The 14,017-nt window shown below is 31.8% G+C and overlaps 1 protein-coding gene across 1 annotated transcript; it reads right to left on the bottom strand.

Annotated features, from left to right (window-relative positions):
- Positions 1 to 20: 20 nt before the first annotated feature.
- GLAREA_03735 (uncharacterized protein) lies at positions 21 to 1,565 on the bottom strand (the record flags this gene model as incomplete). Its single annotated transcript, XM_008083988.1, has 3 exons — positions 21 to 920; positions 1,019 to 1,361; positions 1,486 to 1,565. 3 exons carry the CDS (start codon positions 1,563 to 1,565, stop codon positions 21 to 23), a joined length of 1,323 nt encoding a protein of 440 aa, XP_008082179.1.
- Between the last annotated feature and the right edge of the window lie 12,452 nt (positions 1,566 to 14,017).

The following is a 14,017-nucleotide window of genomic DNA, read 5'->3' as shown; positions in this document are numbered from 1 at the left end:
CTCCTCCGTACTAATTGCCGCTAGAGCTCCTCTGTACTCAATTCCAAGATGTCTATTTTCATACCAAATCCCTCTTCGTGACCTCCCGAGACATATTTGTCCTTAATGTCCTTTCTTTTCACTTCGACTACATGAAGATAGGAAGTCGCCACCTGCTGCAGATATTCTACAACCACTTCATTTCCATTTGTGAAATCCTTGAGCTGCTGGATCCTCTCTCGAAATAGACGAACTATCCCTCTTGTCTTTACTAAAAATCGCGAAATCAATACTACTTCCAACAGTAAACCCTCTTCCGGGTTGGTATTGTAGCTCCCTAGCTGAATATTGAGTATCGGTCTGTGTGGGGAAGGTTGTAACGACTTTACTTGGAAATTTTCAACCCACTTCGAGAATGTTTGCAAAACCATGCTCGCAATCTGCAAACATTGTTGATCTGGCAAGCAAACAGGGCATCGAAAGGTTCGTTCCAGCAACTGATATCCACCTGCTGTAAAGTGTTGAATGGTGTCGAATAGAATAGAACTTTGACGTTGTTCCACTTGCCGCAGCTCGCAAAGTTGTTGAACTTGCACTTGCAAACAGCGACACTGCTCAGTAGAGATTATTCGATCACGATAAACACGACTTTGAACCGAGGTTTGACTTGCAGAGCAGGGGGGTAGCTGTTCTAGACTTCGAGTCTCGTACTGAGTTGCGTGAAGTGAGTGACCCCTTTCTGATCGCCTTGATTCTGGTACAATAGATGTTGGCATCAAAGCATTTCGGTCATTTGCAGCCGTAACGAAATCCCTGATTTCCAAGCCTTCCGAGCTTTCTTGAGGTTGGAAATCATTGCTGTATCCGTCCGCATTCGTAGTCTCGTCCATTGCCATAGACATAGGATCCGCTTCGACACTTATTAAAGACTTCATGTTGGACTTAGTGTTCGAGTTAGCAGTGTTGGATGACGGCGGAGAATTGGATTGCTAGCGTAATTTAGCAATGATCAAAACAATCAAAAGATTACAATGCTTACAAAACAGTCTGACCAGTTATTTCTTGCATGGGTTTCATCCATAAATTCTGTACCGGAGCTCACAAATATGGGGTCAATATCTCTGTCAAGTATTCCGAAGGTTGAATCCATGTTGATTGACTGGCAATAGAACGGAGATGATGTGTAAGTAGAGACTTGGCCGAGAGTGTTTGAGTCATCAATTACGGAGGCGTATATTTCATTCCCCTGGCTATCAGAGCCGGCAGTCTGGTTATTGGCCGCATCTTTTTCAGCGACTTTTAATTTTTCGATCGTTTTTTTATTTCTGCTTCCTTTCGGCTTTCCAACTTTGGATGGCGCGCTGTAATGGCAATCTGTGGAACTAACTCTCATTAAGTATTAAGCTGAGCTACACCTGGGCTAAAACTCACTCTCTCGTACATTTTGAACAGGGAAGGTCGCCAGAGCAACGCACTTTTGCATGGTGGCAGGAATCGCACGCAGACCGACGCTTGTCTGTGGAGGCGTGATTGCTGGTTTTATTCGCGCTAGGAGTACTTGCCGAACCACTTCTTTCGCCCTCCATATTTGAGCAAAAGAAAATGAGAGAAGACCGTTGCCAAGGGAGCTGGGTATTTGATACAATTTGGTTCTTAAGCCTTGTTCCAACATGTTGGATATTTACGCCGCAAAGTCACATAGCATGGCCGACTTGCTTATCGGCTGCAAAAACGAATGGTACACACATTTCAGTCTCACCAGGTTGCAGGATTTGTTATATGAATAGTTCTGCAAGGTAACTTAGCCCTCGAGTCCTCGGATCTAAAGTGTTCAAAGAATGTGGAAACGAAGATTAGTGAGAGAACGAGAACACCTGTGTAAGCAGACGAGATAGACACTGAGTAACTCAAACACAAGTCCTAATTATTATTGCGTTACAACACCTTATTTGTATTAGGCTCTGTTTACTCACTAACAATTTGACAAAATTGTCAGAATAGTACAGGGTCTCCCTACGGCCCTAATATAAAGCTATTCCTAAAACTACTTAATTTTTACCGACCTTACTTAGTAAACGCTTAATAGGGACTAGGTACTACTTTTAGCGTACACCTAGGTAGGAGGTCCGTATTAATTATTAAATTATTATTATTTAGATAAGGGAATTCTAACAACTATAAAAATAGGTCTCGACTACTTATATAATTATTAGAATCCTATTAAAATATAATAAAAACCTAACTTCTACTAATAAACTCTCTTATTTTAGTATAATATAGATCTTATCTTATTTCCTCTTACTCTATTTAACGATCTATTAGACGATCTTCTAATATTTAGGACAATCTTCGTAGATATCGATAAAAGCGGCCGAAATAGTCGTAAAAGAGCTAAAATAATTAGAGAGTACTATATTTAGAAGTTATTAGGATTAGGCGATACTAAAAGGATTAGGTATTACTTACGTATAGAATTATCGACGTTCTTTACTTTAAGAGACTAGCTTCTAGCTAATATAGTACTAAGTAGTAAAGAGAGTAGTAGTATTAATTAAAGACGATATATCTTAGTAGAAGAGAAGATTATAATCCTTATTTTTATTACCTCTAAAGCTATCTTAAATCGTAACGTCGTAAAGATCTTCGGGCACTTTAGTAAATTAATTAGTAAGTACGTTATTAATATAAAATAGCGATAGAACTAATACTTATTAATTTATAGAGCTTTTTACGATGTTTTAGATATACTACTTAAGCTATATACGTAGTTTATTAAATTGCCTAATCTTAACACTCTAATTACCTCTTTAATTAGAGATAATCCTAGGTTCTTTCCTTACTTTAAAGATTACCTTAGAGCTCTTAATAGAACCTATATTAAAGCTTATATACCTATAGGGTTCTACGGACTATATCGAAATAGAAAGAGGTATCTCTCTTAGAACGTTCTCGTAGTATATAACTTTAATATAAATTTTGTTTATATCTTAGCTAGGTAGAAAGAATCTACGTATAATACTTAAGTACTATAGGACGCTTAATTATCTTATAAATTTATTACTCTACCTAATAAATATTAGCTCGGTATAAGGGTTTAGACTCTAGAGGTAGAACACTAGCTACACGTACTAGTACTTACTAAGCGAGGGCCCTACCCTAATATACTATATAAAGCGCTACTACTAAGCGCCGTACTCCTATATATAAAAGGCGGGCTCTAAGTAGAGTTCTTCTCTCTTCTTTATCGAACTTATTTAATTCTATAAGTAAGCCCTTATATATATATAGCTTTTCTATAATATTAAGTTCGATTAATTATAGATCTAAGATAAGTCCCCTAATCCGATAGGTTTATACTGTCTACTAGCGAAAGCTTATCGGCTACTAAGAAATAATAATAATAAGTATTAATAAACGCTAAGTTATTAGAAGTACTTTAAAAGGTTTACGTACGCTAATAAGAGATAGAGGCCGAGTTAAAAAGAGAGCGTTTTATAGAAAAACGTAGAGAGGAAGGAGAGAGTTAACTAAGTATATTAGAAAACTCCCCCTCTATAAATAACCTTTTAAGAGCTCTAATCGCCTCCTTCGACGTAAATAAGTCGTAGTCCGACGGATAACTATTAGGCCTTAAAGATTAGTACCCGTTAACCTAGAATAGACGAGTAGATATCTTTTAGAATTACCTTTTAAGACTTAAAAGCTCGTATAGAGTACGTTCTATAGTAAAACTAACTCTCTCTATAGAGTATTATTAGAACACTATCTATAATACTCTTCTATCCTAGAAAAGAGCTAGAATAAGGTACTTCTAGAAAAAGAGGGACGCTACTTATAGTAAGGAGCCTAAAGTATTTTTTACATAACTCGATAAGACTTTTATAGATAGTAACGAGAAGGCTAAAACCCTAGAGAGGCTATTAAATATAAGATACTCTCTAGGTTAACTATAGTATAAATACTAGCTAGAATTCGATAAACTTCTACTATATACTAGCGGAGAGAGCTAGGAAAGCGATACTAAGATTAGCTACCTTAAGAATACCTTCTCGAATTCTATCTAGATATATATAGTAACTATAGTAAAGATAATAGACTACTATAGCTTCGTAGAAGAGGTAGAATGTATTATAACTAACCTTAAAGAGACTAATTAGTTTAAATTAGCTAATAAGAAATAGAGAGAATAGAATAAGAACTCTATAATAAGAATAATAGTAACTATATAGTTATAGGGGCCCTCTATAATATCTAGAGTAGATACTAATAGTAATATAGTAATAGTACCTATATGTATATATAGTAAATAAGGGAAAGGTAATAGAGACTATAAGTCTTCGAATAGAAAGTAAAGAGCAAAATAGGTAGATATAGCTAAGAGAGAGAAACGCTAAGAGAAAAAACTCTACTTTTAATATAGAGCCTTAGGGTACTATATCCGAGAATACCTATACGACCTACCCGCGTAACCTATTAAAATTAACTAAGTCGAGTCGGGCCTACTCCTAGAAGACGACGACAAAACTATAGAGCCCGAATCTTCTAAATCGGGAAAAGTCTGGCTCTTAGTCGTAGTTAGAAACTAAGAGCTAAAAGAGTATTAGCTAAAGGATAAGAGAAAGAAAAGAAAGTAATAAATAGAAATCTTATATATATAGATATAATTCTTTAGAAAACTTTTAGAACTTTCGCTCTTATTAATAAAGGATACTAATACTATACTATAATTAATAGGGACCTTATAAAAGGACTTAGTCTTAAGTTTATTAGTAACGAAAAACGAAAGATAATAGAAGCCTCTTCTACTATATAGAAATTAGAGGTTAAAGGAGTAGTCGCTTTCTAAATAGATATTACTAGGTATAGTTAAGTAGTATATATATACGTAATACTAGACCTAGTATTTCTAATAATCCTCGAGAACCTCTAGAAAGTATAAAATAAAATATAGACCGCGCTAGATAAATAGTAGTTCTATTATAGTAAAGTAAGGTAATAGATAAAAAAAGGTCGTAACTATTACGACTATACGGATAACGGGGCTTTTACGACAGTAGCCGCCGCTAGCGCTAAGGACGTTAAAAAGGCTATAAAGAACAAGGAAGAACTATCTATAGAATAGTTAAAAAGAAGACTACCTCTAGAGGTTCGCGATATAGTACTATTATTTTCGAAGTAGGTAGCGGAGAAATTAGCCCCTTACTAACTAGAAATTAACTATAAGATCGAGATCTAAAGCTAGGTAGATAGGACTCCGACGGCTTTACTATAGAGACTACTATATAGTATATCGAAGAACGAGCTACTAGTTTTAAGAAAGTCGCTAAACGACCTCTAAGGAAAGGGCTATATTAGGCCTAATATATTAGAGGTAGCGGCCCCTATCTTATTTATATAGAAGCCCGGGGAAGGACTTAGGTTCTACTATAATTATTATACTTTAAACGTAATTATAAAGCCGGACAGATATTCTCTACTACTTATTCTAGAGACCCTTAGAAATATAGCGGGCGCCGATTAGCTTATAAAGGTAGATATAGTCTTAGCCTTTTACTAGATTCGAGTAGCTATAGGCTATAAATATAAAACTACGTTTTAAACTAGATTTAGTTTATTCGAATAGTTAGTAACTCTATTCGGTTTAAATAGGGCCCCGGCTATATTCTAGTAGTATATTAATAGCTTACTATAAGAGTATTTAGACGACTTCTACTTAGCCTATATAGACGATATAGTAATTTATATAAAGGGGTTAAAGAAAGACTACTTTAAGAAAGTCTACGACGTTCTCTGTAAACTATAGAATAGAGGCCTATTTCTAGATCTAGGAAAAAGTAAGTTTACGTAAAAGAAGATTAAATATCTAGAATTTATTATATATACTAATAAAAGAGGCGTAAGACCCGATCTAGAAAAGATTAAAGCCGTATAAAACTAGATAGTACTTAAGACTTAAAAAGAGGTCTACCGCTTTCTCGAGTTCTATAACTACTATTAGATATCTATTATAAACTACTTAAAATTAGTAAAGCCTTTAACTATACTAACTAGTAAAGGTATACTATTCTTCTAAAAAAAAGAAGAGGAGAAAGCGTTCTAGGTTTTAAAGGAAAAGTTTTATATAGCTCTAGTACTTTACTACTAGAATCTATTACTTTCTATATTCCTTAAAATAGATTATAGTAGATTTATACTAGAAGGCGCTCTTCTTTAAGAAAAAGATAGAGTCTATCGACTAGTCGGCTTCTTTTCCTAGAAGCTAAATAAGGTAGAAATTAACTATAATATCTATAATAAAGAAATACTAGCTATAGTGTCCTACTTAAAGTTTTAGAGACTCGAGCTAAAAACCTATAGCTACTTTAATATTTTAATAGACTATAAGAACCTAGAGTATTTTATAATAAAAAAATAATTAATAGAGTAGTAAATTTATTAGTATAAAGTAATATTATTATTCTAGTTTACCTTAGTTTATAGACCGAGAAATAAGGTAATAGTACTAGACGCTCTATTAAAAAGAGAGTAGAATACTTTAGAGAAAGATAATAAAATATTAAGATTTAGGAGATTTTTAGATTTAGACTACGTTAAGAACTAGCTAGACCTAATAGAGAAAAGAGAGGTAGTAGTAGCCTCTATATCTACTTAGATACTAGCTATATAGTTCGAATAGAATTCCGACTACTAAAATATAGAGTCCTTAGCTCTATTCTAGAACCTAGAAATAAATAAGTTATAAGACGAGATAGTATAGAAAGATATACTATACTAAACTATTCTCTACTCGCTATAAAAAGGTAACTAATTATTTCTAAGCGAAGTTAAAATAAAGATCTAGGTAGGTAACTATAATATTAATATAAATAGCTACCTATACTACCGCGAAAAGCTATAGGTTCTAGGAGCCCCCTTTTTGTCGAAGAGTAATATAGATAAAGAGGAACCTAAACTTTTATAGAATAATACCTTAAGAACAAAGCTTATTTAGTCTATCTATAATTCTCTAGTTTATAGCTATCTAGGTTAGGACTCTACTACTTTTATACTAGGGCGTAGTTTTTATTAGCCGCTATAGTCTAAGTATATAAGGTAATTTCTAAGAAACTACGACTATTATAGAAGAAATAAAGTATAGAGAGAAAATAAGTACGGCCTCCTAAAACTATTACTAGTATCTAATTAATTCTTTTAGAAAATCTCTATAGACTTTATAACTAACCTACTAAACTCTAAGGGGAATCGATACCTATAGGTAATTAAAGACTAGTTAAGTAAAACCGTCGTATTAGAGGCGATATCTAGTATAAAAGCTAAGAAGTATACCGAAAGATTTATAGAGTACTAGGTATAATACTATAGAATACTCTACGTAATTACTAGTAATAGAGAGACTAACTAGACGAGTATATTCTAGAAGGCCTTCTATTACTTAAGTAGCGTTTAATAGAGATTAAGCTCTAGATACTATCTATAAATAGATAGAGGGCTAGAGAGGATAAACTAAGAAGTATAAGTATACTTAAGGTACTTTATTAAGTAAGATTAATCCGACTAGAAATAATAGCTCCCTACTACCTAGTTAGCGCTTAATAGTCGTTATTAAGCGGGCTTAGAGATAAGCCTATTCTTTATAATATATAGTTACGACTTACCGTCCTCTATTCTTCTAGAAATAGAGCCCGATTTCGATATTAGGCTCCTCGTAGCTAAGAGAGTAAAAGCCTTTATAAAAAAGATAAAAGAAGTTATCGAGCTATATTAGGCAAATATAGCGGATACTATCTAGAAATAAGAGGACAGCGCTAATAAAAAAAGGACTCCGGCCCTAGTTTACCGGGTAGGTAATAAGGTATAGTTAGACTTACGTAACTACTAGACATCTCGATCTAAGAGGAGCCTAGACTATAAATACGTAAAATATATAGTAGAAAAGGTATTATTACTAGTATCTATCTATTTATTAGAGATCCCTAGTAATATTTACTCTATATTTTATATAGACCTCTTATAGCTAGTAAGTTAAGACCCCCTACTAGGGTAGAAAACTAATAATAAATAGCCGGAACCCGAGCTATTTAAAACGTATAAAGAATAGTAAGTAGAAAAGATACTTTATACTAAAGATAAAGCTAAGAGAAGAGGAAAAGTTAGATAAGTATTAGTAAAATAGTCTAGCTACTATAAGCTAACCTAGGAACTCTTAGAAAACCTAATAGATACTATAGCTATAGACGACTTTAAGACTACCTATAGAGATTCTAGACTCTATAATAGCCCTTTAATAGTATAAGGGAAAGAGAAGAAAAATTAAGAATAAATAAAAAATATATAAATATTATAGAGTCTAAGATATATTTTATAGATTATAGAAGTTTTAGAAAGAAGTTTTAGTTTTATTATTATTACGTTATTTTATTAGATTATCCTCTATATAGAGACTACCGAAAATACTATAGAAAAAGTAAGTTATACTATAGAAAAATAATTCTACTAAGTAGTACTAGAGTCGTAGCTAAAGGCCGCGTATAACCGAGCGGAGACTAAGCGAAAGTTACTAGACTAAGGTATATACCAAAAAAATAAAAAGAAAAATCTACTAGGCTAAAGTTAAAACCGAAAACTATAAGAAAAGAGCTAGAGGCTAAAAGATTTACTAGGTATTATTATACTTTCTCTTCTTCTACTTAGAATCCTTAGACTTAGTAACTTTAGGCTACTTTAGGGCGGGTACCGGGCTATTACGCTAGACTCTAAGTTAAAGCGCTAGGGGGACTCTACTAGGGCTAGAAGGTAGTTAGCGATAGAAAATAAGTAGAACCTAATAACTTATAGTAGGCTATTCTAGGCGATTATCGAGATAATAGATTAAGAAACTTTACTAGCGACGCTCCTAGAAAGGGCGGTTAGCGATAGAAAATTATTAGAAAGTAGGTAATTTACGACGAAAGTAATTCGGACTTCTAGAGAGGCTTTAAAGCGCGCTAAGCTTTTAGAACCTTAGTTAAATTCTTATAGGTATCCTTTCTAAAATACTTGTTAGCCGATATAAAACTAGTAGAGCCCGATAAATATATACCTCCTTATCTATAGAACGTATCTAGGTAGTATAAGAGATATAAGTAAACTACGGCCTATAGATTAGTTAGCGATATATTTTAATCGGAGTCTAGTTAACTTATAAGTCCTTATAAGTATATTTTAAATAGGTATAAGAGATATAGGACCGGGCTCGTATAAGCTAATAAAGTTAGCGGACCCTAATAGAAAAAGGGTAGGTTCTATAACTTATATCTTAATCGATATAGTTAATAGCGAGGTTAGTATATCTAGCGTAATAGATATAGGCTACTAGGGAGAGGGCTATCTTTCTCTAATTAGTTTCTATTAGAGTCCGATAAGGGATCTACTTACCTTTATTTTAGTTAGTTAATAAAAAGAAAGAAAAGATAAAAAGAGGGAGAAATTCTAGTATTTATAGCGCGGATTACTAGTAGCTATAGAGATAGGCTCTATTTAATTAGATCGGAATAGAAGGTAAAAGAATATATAAAGGTAAAGTTAGTAAAGGTAAAGTAGGAAAAGGTTAGGTTTAAAAATAATTATATTTTAGACTATAGAGAGAAAATAAAATCTAACAAATATACGTTAGATAAAGTATTATTTTAAGAGAAGACTACTAATAGAATAACCTAGTAGTAAATATAGATACTAATAGACTATAGATAAGAGAAGAGGGGTAATATAAGGGTTTAGACCCTAGGGGTAGAATACTAGCTATACGTACTAGTACTTACTAAGCGAGGGCCCTACCCTAATACGCTATATAAAGCGCTACTACTAAGCGCCGTACTTCTATATATAAAAGGCGGGCTCTAAGTAGAGTTCTTCTCTCTTCTTTATCGAACTTATTTAATCCTACAAGTAAGCCCTTATATATATATAGCTTTCCCGTAATACTCGGGGACGCTAGGTACGCTAATTCTAAGTTCGTAATAGCGCCCTACTATAGCGTACAATATTACCTAGTAGAGAATCGGTTAGTAAGCTGTAAGCTAGAGAACGCGTAAGAGCTTTTTAACTTAAGGTATATAATAATAAGAAACGTAGTAGAGAGAATATTCGGTATAAATAAGAGAAAGTTTAAGATCTTAGGTACTATTACGGAGTACTCGATCGACACCTAAAACTACCTAGTTCTAGTACTATTAGGGCTCTATAATTTTATCTAATTGTAAGAGAGTAATAGAGTAGATAATCTAGAGAATAAGAATAGTATAGAGCCGTAAATCGAGGGTAGTAATAATAAAGAATTAATTAATACTTAAAATAGTAGAGTATAACGTAGAAATAAAAAGATAGATAAGTTAAGGGACGTAATTAGTTAGTAGATATAGAAGGATTATTAGTTATATTTAAATAGAGACCTATAAGAAAGTAGCTATTATATATTAGAATTATAGCGAAATTATACGATTCTTAAAGAAAGGAGTTTAATAGCGTTACTATCTAGTATTACTATTATAATTAGAAGAGGTTATTATTTTAATATTTTATTAATAGATAGAAAAAGTAATAAATTTAATTATAATATTTAAGATATCTTTTAAACTCCTTACGTAACTAAATTACTCTAATAAAACTAATAGACTAATCGTATATCTTTTTACTAAATAGTAATACGCTTTATATAAATTATATATATATTTATAGCTATTTTATTACTATATTAGTTTTTAGAATATATCGAGTTAGAAAAAAGAATTATATCTTCGAAGTATACTACTAAGTAATATTCTAATACCTCTTAAAGTATTTCGATAACTATACTTTAGAATTATATATCGAATTTTATATAAATATTCTAAGTAATCTTACGAACTAGACGTTAGAAGGTGAGTTTAGAGAGAAAGTAGCCTTCGGCCTTTTAGTAATATTAGATTTTGCGAAGTACTCGAGCTTTAGAGACGTTAGACGTTACTATTCTACGTTACTATTAAGGATTACTTACTTTCTACCTTTATATAATAGTTATTATAATATACTTATACCTTTAGAATTCGTTTTAGTTAATTCTTTTTATATACTATTCTAGCGATTTAAAGCTTTAGAACCTATTAGGTATTACTATTAAACGTTACTATTTCTTAGATAGATAACTTATAGATTAGATACTATCGAGCGTAAAGAGCTCTAGTTTTCTTAGAGAGGGTCGACCTTTATATATTATAAGATAGTATTATAAATTATCTTATTATCTTATAAATTATTCTATTATATTATAAATCTTTCTATTATATTATAAATTATCTTATTATACTATAAATTTCTAACTCTCGCTTAAATTTCTAATAATAGCTAATTTATAATATAATAGAAGGATTTATAGAAAGTATAATAGTATATTAATATAATATCTCGATATTTCTAATAATCTTATAAAATATAGGTTCTTTCTATAAAGTTATCGGTTTTCCTTAATAATCGTCGTTAAGCTCTATTATTCTAACTATAACGCCTACTAGTAACGCTTACCTTTCTAAATACTTTTAAAATATCTTCTTTTGACGCTCGTCGCTAATAAATATATAAAAAAACCGCTAAGTTTATTAAGTAAGTAAGGTAGGCCGATTATTCGGTAAAGTCCTACGTATAAGCCGTCGTAAAATCTAAGCCTAGCTTCGAAAATCTCTCTAAAGCTAATTAAGATACTATAATTAAAGCCGTAGAGAATACTATTATAGAGTCTCGCCGTAGTAATAATAAGGACGCTAATTTAAAAATAACTATTTATATTAATAAGAAAAGTATTAAGCTATAAGCTATTAAAGATAAGAAGATAGAGGAGTTAAAGAAGAACCTAGGAGCTTATATAAGTACTTTTATAAATATATTAATATCGCGAGCGTTACTATAAAGCGTTACTAACTAGTATTATATAGAGTAAAAAGTATACTATTATTAAGGATAGTAATAATAATAATAATAAAGACAAGAAAGAGCGTACAATTAAAAAGGTCTTTATAGACTATATAGTCCCTTTAGTAGAGAGATTAGAAGTAGAGATTATAGCTAGTAGTAGTATAGCTATTAGGGTTTTAGAAGAAGAATTAGCTATATTTACTTAGTAGGTTTATAACCCTAACTTTATTTAGATATATATAGAGAATAATAAGGAGGACGATAATATTAAGATAGAGGATAATAATATAGACAAAGAAGAGAGTAGTAATATAGAGAATACCGACGATAAGCTTTTAGTTCTAATTAGTAATAATAAGAAGAAAGAGAATAAGATAATAGAAGAAGATCTTACTTTTATTATAGATAACTAGTTTTTATTTTTTACTAGTTATTAAATTATAAATTATAGATAATTCTAGAACTCTAAGTATTACTATATAGTATTACTATTATTATATAGCGCTAATTAAGAAACTATAGCTTACTAAAGTATTATAACTAAAGTTATTAAATCTCGCCTCTTAATAATATAAATACTTAAGCTACCTTAGAATTTATTAGAAACTTAATAGCTTTAATTATCTAGACTACGTTTAATCTATTACTATATTTGTCTTATAATTCCTTTAAAGCCTTTACTATAAGGGACGTTTAAAGGTTAACTTAGAGGGCGTTAGTTTTCTATATTTAAGTAAGAACCCTCTCCTAGTATTTACGAGTTAAAATCTAGTTCTAAGTATACTTCTCTAGGAATTTCTTATTAATAGAGTCTTTCTTCTTTTTAGACGCTTATACTCTTAAACTAATAAGAGCTAAAGTATTAGGTCCTCTACTATGATTTCGTTATAGTATAAGATCCGGAACTATAGTAGGAGGTCTAGTTAAAGTATAGAGTACTAGATTAAGGAAAGAATCGTCTAAATCGAGGTCTTTGTCGAGATATTATTTCGAGTTATCTATACCTCTATTTTAACGAGAGAAGTAGATTACGTAGACTCTAGTTATAATCCTATTCTCGTAGATCTTATCTAATATATCGTAGTACGTAAACGAGTTCTTCTTATAGTACTTAATCCTTTTCTATAAAGGTAACTATTAAGTATATAAGTTAATTATTAAGCGATAGATCTTTATTTAAAACCCTTACTTTTTAAGCCTTATCCTAGACCCTATCTACGACCTTAGGTACGTTCTTTTTATCGTTCTAACCCTATCTAGATTAGTTCTTAATCTATTATAGATTAAGATAATAATACCTCTCTATATTCTCCTTACTCTTAAGTTTAAGAGCCGTAACTATACCTTAACCCAAATATACCTCCTTAACTATAAGTACTACCGCTTACTACGTCTCTAGCTTAAACCTAATATCTAGCTTCTTACCCTTTCGAATATAGTCTAATAAGGTAGTATATATAGCGAGAACTATATCCTAAGTCTAAACGATATTATTACTCTTAGCGGATAATTCCTAGGTATCTTAAGGCTCTAGATCTTAAGTATTAGATCTAAGTAGAGGTAATAGTATAGGACTAGATAGGAGAGAGCGATAATTTTCGGTAAAGGAATAAAGACTAGGTTAGGAGTTATTATAATAAGACTACGTAGTATCTTTATTATTTAAGCTAGGTTCCTCGACCTTATTATAACCCTTATTCTTAAGTACCTTAAGCGCCTTCCTAGACAGCTTACGGGTTCTAGTCTCTACCGCCGCTTTCGATACCCTCCTAGGAGCGGCTTTATTCGTATTTACTTTCTTCTTAGGTACTATAGTTACTTAATAATTAATTAATAAGAAAGAAGTCTTAATTATAAAGAAATCTTAATTATAAAGAAATCTTAATTATAACGTACGAGAGGCGACGATAAGGTTACACCCTTACTAGACTTAGCGCTACTACACGTCGTAGAGACAAGTTCCTACCTATATACTAAAGAAGAATAGACTAAAAATCACCCCCTACTAGCCTAATGCTTAAATCTGGCAATTTGACAATTATTGTCAAATTGTCAGGTGAGTAAACACGGCCTTATACAGCGTCAGTAGATGACCGATGAGGTGTGTCGATCCCCT

This window comes from Glarea lozoyensis (assembly GCF_000409485.1).
Source record: "Glarea lozoyensis ATCC 20868 chromosome Unknown GLAREA2, whole genome shotgun sequence".
NCBI classification, from domain to species: domain Eukaryota; kingdom Fungi; phylum Ascomycota; class Leotiomycetes; order Helotiales; family Helotiaceae; genus Glarea; species Glarea lozoyensis.
The sequence above is the reverse complement of the archived record's forward strand: the minus strand, read 5'-3'. Positions and strand labels throughout refer to the sequence as shown.